Here is a 9907-nt window from a genome sequence, read left to right on the forward strand (position 1 = left end):
ACTTGTCTACCTTGTTTGAAGATGAAGACCTCACCGAGAGGTGAGGACGTGTCGCTGCACCTCGAGGGGTTAGTCATGGCTCCCCCAGATAACTTCTCCATAAGAGTCGTGGTAGATGCTATCTCTCGTAGTGGAGATATCGTTGAATCCGTGATCTATTTGGATTAGGAGTCTGAGGTAGTCATACTCAAGACTAATTCTAACAGGAGTAGGATTCTCCAAGATGGGCCTTCGGCCTATCTCCGACCTTATCGCCAAGAGGCCTAGTCCTGATCAAACTAGGACTCCTGGTTCAATAGAACTACGTACGGCTTGATCCCCTATAAATATAGGGGTACGTAGGCACATTGGGGGATCATGAGTTGAGAGCATGTGAGACCAACTCAAAACCCTAATCTCAGCCACCCCCTAAAACAAACAACCACCACTCTCCGGCGACCAAAACCACCGTCACAGATCTTGATTCCGGCCATGAACCTCATCTTTGTTGATTACCAAATTCCTCTATCAACACTACTTATTTTGTGAAAGTAAATTATCATTTCAGAAAATAATGGGACTGTTTCGCTTCTAGATTTATAAGTCAGAAATAATTTATTTGTTTCGTTTATGTAATAAATTTAAAAGTCAATTTCCAACTTATAAGTCGGAATCTGAGAAGTTGAAAATTCTAACTTTTTTATTGACTTTTTTTATTTTTAAAATTTAATCTTATAAATATGTAGATGATCATTTTAAATGATAAACTATATGATTTATTGCTATATTAGTAATTTTTAAATCCAATAGATAGTAAACACCAAAAAATTTATCCAAACATATAAAAATAAAAATTATTTCTCATTTATAATTAACTTATTGTTTGTAAATAATTAGCAGTTTTCATTTATAATTAACTTCTCATTTATAAAAACAATTTTTTAAATCGCATCAAATGACCAATATACTGTCAATATACTTTATATAAATTCTAAAAACACACAAAAAAAAAACTTGTTTCTTAAAAGATAAGTGGAGCCAATATAAGATAACATTAAAAAACTACTGTATATATATGTGATTGTATAATTTGTAAGCCCCCACCAGTTAACACTTGTGGTGGGAACCTACGTAAAGAAGTAACCTAAAATATTCACCTCCTGCCAAACGCGCCCAACCTAAAATAAATACTGTAGGCCCAGAAATACGAATTATTCTGTGGAATCCAAAAGCGCCGTTTATTCATAAGTTTTGTAGGACCCCGCACATATATAAACACCACAAATTTCACGAATTTTTATTTAAATTCAGAAATTAACATTCATTTAAAACAGCTCTCATTTGATCATTTCTACTCGAATACTAATATTACAATTGACAGTAAATAACTAAATATCCTAAATTAAATTCGAGTTAAATTTAATTAATATATTTTTTTTGAAAAAACACTTAACGCCAAGCGGATGCGACAGTGAGAGTACGTCCCATCCAACCAAAGCTAATCCCCCCAGCTTCTTCTTTGATCGTGAAACCCGGGTTAACACGTGTACCCGAGTTAAGCTTGACTCGTAACGACTCACCGAGTTTCTGACTCAGTCTCTTCTCCTCGAACCCAGCCATCCTCATCCGGGCCCGCCACTTGCCCAACACTTCGCATCTTTCTACACGGTCCCTACCTTCACACGCAACCGAGTTGCTCATCTTCCGACTCAGTCCTTCCTCTATCTTAACTCGCTCCGGTTTATTCCTCGGCACCGTCGCGTCCAACGACTCAAACAATGCTCCGTAATATCCGCACGTCTCGTTCACCCTCGCCACAAACGACGCCGTGTTGGCGTTCATTTCTTGCTCAACTAACGTGACAACCTTCGGTGACAAATTCTTCACGCGGCGGAGGAGCTCGTCGCGGAGATTCTCCGTCGAGACGCTCTCGTCCGGGAGCTTATACAACCGGAAAGCGAAATTCACGGCGAGAATTTCGCCGACTTCCAAACCGAATGATCCGATGTTAAGATCGTTGATATTGAGATTCATGACTCTGAAACTTAAATTAACACCGACTTTGCTGGCCAGCACTTTTAATCCATCTCCAACAGCTTTTAAGTCGGTTGCGTAATCGAGAAAAGTTGTGATTTTGAGAGCAATTACTCTATTCGCTGTCCTCTTGGCAGCGAGAGCGTGAAGTAGATGGATGTATTGGCCGGCCTGACCGATATCGAAATCGATTACGTGGAGATTGACATTGTTTTCATCGTCAGGGAGAGCTTCGAGTATCGCGAGATTAGCCGCCATGAATCCAAGCTTAAAGCACGGCGAGACTTCGTAGAGCATTTGTATAGACGCCATATGATCTTTTCCGTACAGGTCTTGCGGATTCTCCGTTTGATTCAGGCGCGTTTTCAAGGCGGAACACATGTACGCCATCAGTCTCTCCTCCGCCGTGCCTTGTTTGTTGGAAACTTTGCTCACTCGCGTGAGAATCTCGTTAGCGATGTCAAGTTTGCCTTCAGAGATCGCGGTTGCGGCCTCCGTTAAGGACTGTTTGGCGCAAATAATCGATGGAGATGAACACGATGATGATGAAGAAGCTGGTGAGGGTGATACTGTTGTGTGATCCGTTCCGATTAGCCTCTGAATTGTATCTGACCATTCGCTGTTCGTAACAACAGAAGTTGCCGCTACGACGTCGTTCTGATCCTCATCGTCGTCTAGTAACGCCTTCTCCAGCTCTTGTAACCGATGCATCATATTCTTCTCGGCCGGAGCTTCTGGCTTGGCCGATAATATCATGTTATTAACATGTTGATGTTGTTGTCGTTGCTGCTGTTGTTGTTGATGTTGACGGAGTTGCTGAAAGATCGGAATTCTGTAGGCTGAATTAGACGAAAGCGATGAAATATCCGGCGACTGAGAATGACCGTAAAAGTCCACCGGCGGCGAGAGCGGAGATATCGGCGAAGCATTCTGTTGATAACTAGCTCTCTGTTTAACATTTCTTAAATACAGAGCCAGCTGCTGCTGCTGTTGAAAGTGTTGTTGAAACTCCGATAAAGACCGCTTCCCCGTCGGCTCAGGCCGCCGATTAAACATCTGAGAAGACACGTCGGAGTCCATTCCGGCCAGATTCGACATGTACGGACGTCGCGGATCGTTGACAGATCTCGTGTTCATGCTACCGGAAATCGAAAAATCGGAGTATCCGCCGGAGAAGCCTGACGCCATTTCACCTTTAATCGAAGAATAAAACTGTTGTTAATCACAGGAGCCCAAGCTTTGATTCTGATTTGACATTTGCACGAAAAAGGCGCCCGAAAATTAAATAAAAATAGAACCGAAATTTAATAAGATGAATAATATTTAGACAGAGAGAAATGTATGTATAGATGGGAGATAAAGGTATGAGCGAAAGTTGTTTGCGTTTGTTGATGTGGTAGTGTATTTATGTAAGAAACGGAATTAAAATAATTGTATTTTAATTATTATTTTAATATGCGGAAAGGTTGTCGTATCGTTCACCGGTTTGATACTTTGAATCATTTTATAGCGTTTCTCACTTTGGTGGACTTGGTTAAACAAATTATTAAATTGTTATCCCGTACCCAAATGCTTTTTTGTATAAATTCATACGCGTGTGGTACAGCTCCTGTGTTTTAAATGAGGAATAAATGTGAAATTAAAGTAAATCACAAGGAATTGGGGTTAATTTTTCTCCTCGGTTTTGGTGGTCTATTTAAATGTGCTGTTATTTTTTTGGCAGGCTGAGTAGATTTTTGAGTAATTGCTAATATTAGGGAAATAATGAGGAGATCAGAAAGATTTGAATTTTGTGGGTGAAAATTAATTTTTTATACTTATTATATTTGCTTTTCGGTAAGAATTAAAAATGGAGACAAAAATAAATGTGGTAACAGTCTTGTGATTCTGTCATTGCAGGGGAGAAATACGAAATGATCTATTACGTAGAGTTTTTTTTTTTTTTTTTGAAAAGCAAAGGAAATTTCATTAAAGTCTCAGAGTATCTTACAATGCACCAAAAGGATGGATCAAAAAACATGAACCATCGAAACCTACCCTGAAGCCTATTACAAAGGAACTTTAACTTCACCAAAAGAGGAACTAATCCCTAGCATGGAAGAGAGACTGAGACCCTGAAACTAACACCACAGAACACTAAACTCGACGCTGAGCTGAAGTAGAAGCGCGGGAAGCATAATACTTGTTCTCAGCATCTTGATTACCATACCCCATTAATTTCATTACATTGTAAACACTCATGAAACCACCATCCCCAGAAGACTCATCCATTTCAGACTTTGTCATGCTCCACAGGGGAAGCAACTCTGCCAACTTACCTAGCACAGCTTTGTTCAGGACATCTTTCACAGCAATTCCGGCAAACGCGGTAGATTCCATATTAACAACCGAGGCATTGAAAATACGGGACAGAGCGCCCAACTTCCTTTCATCTAGCAGCAGGACGGCTTCAGGAGAAAGCAAGCCGTTGTTGTTAAAACTGTAATCCTCAAGCACCTTTGCCTTTCCTTTGCGACTTTTCTCCCTATCCCACCCTTCCTGCTTCAGAGCTTGAAGGACACAATCATCAGTTCCCTTAAAGGGGACAAAGCCATCACAACCAGACGAAAAAGCGAAACCCAGCTGAGACCCAACACGATATTTTTGAGTTTGTTTAGGGAAACGCGTGAGTGTGATGGAGAATAAGTTGATGTGGGGGAATAAATGTGAGTTTGTGAAATAACAGTTGCGAAAGAAATGTTAAGATAAATCTAAGGAGACACATGTAAAACACTGCAATCCAATCACACACACAACACACTTGATGACTTGATGATCATAATCATCATCATCACGAGTCCTAACAAATTGAACCTACAGCTGCCTACCTCCTCTTTCAATTAAGAGGGAGGGGGTTTAACGATATTTATGCATAATATATCCTTCGGTTTCTTTTTACGTCCAGTTTAAAAAACTTACACATTTTAAGATAATGGAGCTATTTAGGTGAATTTAAAATAAGTGCTTTTTACTTAAAATAAAAAAGTGGAGTAGAAGTTAGAAGCAAGTTAAGACGAGCAAGTCCAATGCTAAATGCTATATATTTATTACTATTGCTATAATATAACACCAAAAAATGTTTTTTGGTGCTAAAATAAAACTTGCACTCCAATGCTAAGTTCTATAACTAGTTTCAAGTTTGCACCAAAAAGTGGTTTTTGGTGCTAAAATTAAACTTGCACTCCAATTTCTAGTTATGGATGATGTGACAACATGGATGGATCCATCCTTAGTTTCAAATATAGAACCAAGGATGCATCTATGCATGGATGCATCCAAATATAGCACCCCTTTGGAATTGAGCTTTTTTTTTACTTTTGATGCTATAATAGCAATATAACCAAGTATAGTATTGCATTGAAGTTGCTCTTGGTGATGTTAAAATAGGTGTAGCTATTGTTATAATTTGAAACCAAAAAGTGGTTTTTGATGTTAAAATAGAACTTATGGTCCAATGGTAAATGCAAAATAGCCTCAAACATATCCAAATAAAGCTATATTCTAATTACATAATCTTAAAGTACATAACTATATTATACATTTTGTCACTTGCATGCTTATGTGGCAATTATAGCATCATCTATACTTGGTTCTATATTTAGAACCAAGTATAGCATTTTGCTATTTTACATTTAAGTTTAGCATCCCATTGGAGTTGAGTTTTTTGCTTGGATGCTATATTATAGCAATAGCACCTAATTTAGCATCACCATTAGACTTGCTCTAAGTGATTAAAGTGTTTGGGAAATAAGTAAAAGTCCTGAAACAAAAACTAGCATTCCTAACTTTTTATAAGTGCTTCTTGACTTTTTACACTAACGGTACGAATAAGTACTTCTAACTTATAAACCAGAAGCCCGGCTTTTAATCAGGAAACAAACACCCCCAATATTAGTTCAATTTCTTGCCCTTCCTCTAAATGATGATATTTTTAATATTTTATATTTTTTATCAAATAATTTTGAAATGTATAATTTGGATACGGATATGAGGACTGAACCCGTCTGAATTTGAATTTGAAATCGAAAATCTAAATCTAGATCAAAAAATATTCTAAAGAGAAATTTTGAATAAAACGAATAATATCCAAACCTTGATATAAATTATATTCTTTTTTTAATTTAATGACAAAATAATTATTTATAAATTATTATATTTGTTATAAACCCAGTTATGAATTAGTTTAAGAAATTTTGTGGAATGCAATATCCCTGTCTCATTATGATCTAATCCTCGTACAAATCAATGTGAACTCGAAGTTTAGAGATTATCCACCTACAAGAAGTCGCAAATAGATTGTCTGATGCATTTACTGATGTCAAAAATGTGACAAATTCACATATATCAGCTGTTAATGTTCCTTGTAAGATTAAACTTCCTAAAGGAAATAATAAAATCATGCTAACAAATGTGTCTAAAACACGCTAAAATTGTGGTAGATCATTGAATCCAAGGATAAAACTCCAAGAAAAACAAGGAAACTTGAAAAGGAAGTTGGTACATCAAATGACATCATGTAATTTATCACTGAAGAGACGTCCTCCAAAGATGATCAAACACCTGAAATTGTTGACAATGAAGAGATCTTGATATATTTGCATACGCATCTGCACTTGACATTTCTGAGGAAATCGAGGATCATGAGCCTAGATCGATCTATGAATGTAAAAGAAGAATTGATTTGCCAAAGTGAAAAGAAGCTATTGAAGCAGAACTGAAATCATTTGGAAAACGCCAAGTTTTTGGACCAATTGTCCAAACACCTGCAGGTATAAAACTCGTTGGATATAGATTGGTATTTGTGCGTAAAAGAAATAAGAAAAATGAATTCGTGAGATACAAGGCACGCCTTGTTGCTCAAGGCTTCTCACAAAGACCGGGAATCGATTACGAAAAAACTTATTCCCCGATAATGGATGTAACAACATTCAGATTATTAATAAATTTATCAATTTTAGAAGGGCTCCGAATGAATTTAATGGATGTTGTGACTGCCTATTTGTATGGGTCACTTGAAAGTGACATTTACATGAAAATCCCTAGTGGATGAAAAATGCCTGAAGCATATAGTTCAAGACTTCGAGAAATTTACTCAATTAAATTATAGAGATCATTATACGGATTGAAACATTCGGGTTGGATGTGAAATATATAATCGTCTTAGTGAATATCTTTTGAAAGATGGATATATTACTAATGTAATATGTCCATGTCTTTTTATTAAAAGGACAAAATCAGGGTTTACTATCATTGCAGTATATGTTGATGATTTAAACATCATTGGAAGCACAGATGAACTTCATGAAACGATTGGATATTTGAAAAGAGAGTTTGAAATAAAGGACTTGTGTAAATCAAAACTCTGCCTTGGTTTTCAAGTTGGACATTTATCTAAAAGAATATTTGTCCACCAGTCTTCATATATTGAAAATATTCTTAAACGGTTTATTATGGATAAGACATATCTTGTGAGTACACCCATGGTTGTACAATTATTAGAAAAGAATAAGGATCCATTCCGCCCAAGAGAAAAGGGAGAAGAACTTCTTGGTCCTGAAGTACCATATCTTAGTGCCATTGGTGCACTGATGTATCTTGCCAATTGTACACGTCCTGATATTGCATTTTCTGTTAACATTTTTGGCAAGACATAGTTCTGCTCCAACTCGAAGACGTTGGACTGGTGTAAAACAAATATGTAGATATCTTCGAAGAACAATGGATATGGGTTTATTTTATTCTAAAAACTCAAAAGTGGAATCAGTTGGTTATGCACATGCAGGATATCGGTTTGATCCACACAAAGGAATATCACAAATAGGTTATACATTCACATATGGCGAGACTGCAATATCTTGGCGATCTACAAAACAGACTCTTGCAGCAACTTCTTCGAATCATGCTGAGTTGTTAGCACTTCATAAAACAAGTCGAGAATGAGTATGGTTAAGATCTCTAGTCCATCATATTCAAGAATCATGTGGTCTTTCAGTTAATAAAGGAAGTCCTACTGTTGTTTTCGAAGATAATGAGGCACGTATCACTCAGACCAGGAAAGGCTACATTAAAGGAGATCGGACAAAGCATATTGATCCAATATTCTTCTTTACTCATGAACTTCAGCAAAGGAGAATATTAATATTTGTCAAATTCGCTCATGTGAAAATCCAGCAGATTTGTTTACAAAAGCACTTTCACCATCTTCTTTCGAGAAGTTTGTACACAAGATTGGAATGCGCAAACTTCGGGATATCTTGTAGTTATGCTAAAATGAAGGGGATATATATTTTAAACTATGTACAACACATGTACTCTTTTTTCTCTACTAGGTTTTTCCCACTGAGTTTTTACTAGTAAAAGTTTTAATGGGGAAAGTTGTTCGTATAAGTCATTCAAGGGGTGGTGTTATGTACAAGTTAAATGTGAATGACTCTTGCTTATCACAACCTTTCAAGTTCTTAACCTTTTGGCTCTCCAAGTTTTAGATCTTCCAACATTTGGCTTTTCATTATCTTATAACCTATGTTTAGATAGCCTATATAAAGGCTTGTTTGTACATTGTTTAGATGGGTGAATAAGGTAAAATATTATATCCAAAGTTTCTCTCGAGTTTCTAGCATGTCTATTATATAAATATAACATGACATTATATCATATAATAGATTAACAAATGGAATTTGAATAATAAATCCTTATCAAATACTACCATCTTCATCTTTATGGAAGTATGAATCAAAATTAAATTATTTAGCCAAAAATTTGAGTTTATGATTTGGAAGGCAAAGATTTCGAGTATAAGAAAAGATAATGAGTGCGTCCCATGGAATAAACATAATTTTAACAAATTTTCAGTATACGTAGATAAAATGTGGTTTTTTGGTTGCAAATACTAATTCCGTCCAAGTAATTCAGAAAATGAATAGGATCTTGAAAAATAATAAAATAACTAGCTCATAATATTCCTTAATTATGTGTGTAATTGATTTGTTTAGACGCAATGTACATAGACAAGAATCAGTTGAAGGAGTCGTTCAGGTTCTGGTGGGTTGGTTTGTTCAAACAGAAGTAAAAGTAATAGTATACTCATTTCATTTACCATTATTCTCCTGGAAACACCATCTCCGCGTGTCGGCGGGTTGACCATTATATCCACGCATTTTGAGAAAACCAGAAGTCATTTTTCTCAGCGTTGTCCAAGTCCTCACCACTAGTCTTTCCAAGTCCTATACTCCCTCCGTCCCAGTCAATAGTATACATTGGGGGACGGGGGCGCGGCACGGACTTTAATGCTTCAATATAGTATAGTTCTGTAAATTATTTTTAAGATTTTCTTTTTTTGTATAAAAATATAACATTTATACTTTTATACAAAAAAAGAAAATCTTAAAAATAAGTTGTAGAACTATGTTTTATAAGAGCCTTAAAAAGCGTGTCGAGCAGTGAAAAAGAAACGTATACAATTGACTGGGACGGAGGGAGTAGCAATCAACAAAACAAATCTTTCATAGGTAATCTAGGTCAATTTAATTAATCTTAAGCAGATTATTTAGTGGGTGTTTGGGAAGGGTTTTTTTGTGGTGTGTTTGACAAACATTTAGAAGCACTTAAACAATCAAAAGTAGTTCAGGAAAAAAAAGCTTGAAAATGTAGCTTTTTTGGATACTCAACTTCTGCTTCTTTTTAAACGAACTCAGTTCAGGGCGCTAGTCTAAAAATAATCGATGCAAAGAAAAAGCTGGTAATTGGCTGCATTGCATTTTCTTCATGATAGATTGTTGCTATACCAGTAATTTTCTTATTTTTTATTCTTGCTAAACTATTTCATATATTAATAATAAAAGATACATTTTTACTT

At 36.2% G+C, this 9907-nt stretch overlaps 1 protein-coding gene across 1 annotated transcript; it reads right to left on the reverse strand.

The window, feature by feature from the left end:
- Positions 1-1251: 1251 nt before the first annotated feature.
- Positions 1252-3481, reverse strand: LOC108215467 (scarecrow-like protein 8). Its single transcript, XM_017387983.2, has one exon. The coding sequence runs from the start codon at positions 3199-3201 to the stop codon at positions 1429-1431; it is 1773 nt and encodes a 590-aa protein (XP_017243472.1). The 5' UTR covers positions 3202-3481; the 3' UTR covers positions 1252-1428.
- Positions 3482-9907: the final 6426 nt, after the last annotated feature.

Source organism: Daucus carota, chromosome 3 (genome assembly GCF_001625215.2).
Source record: "Daucus carota subsp. sativus chromosome 3, DH1 v3.0, whole genome shotgun sequence".
NCBI classification, from domain to species: Eukaryota; Viridiplantae; Streptophyta; class Magnoliopsida; order Apiales; family Apiaceae; genus Daucus; species Daucus carota.

Bases quoted from the DNA above. Each gene is read 5' to 3' on its own strand.
- LOC108215467 (XM_017387983.2), bottom strand. From the start codon at position 3,201: ATGGCGTCAGGCTTCTCCGGCGGATACTCCGATTTTTCGATTTCCGGT.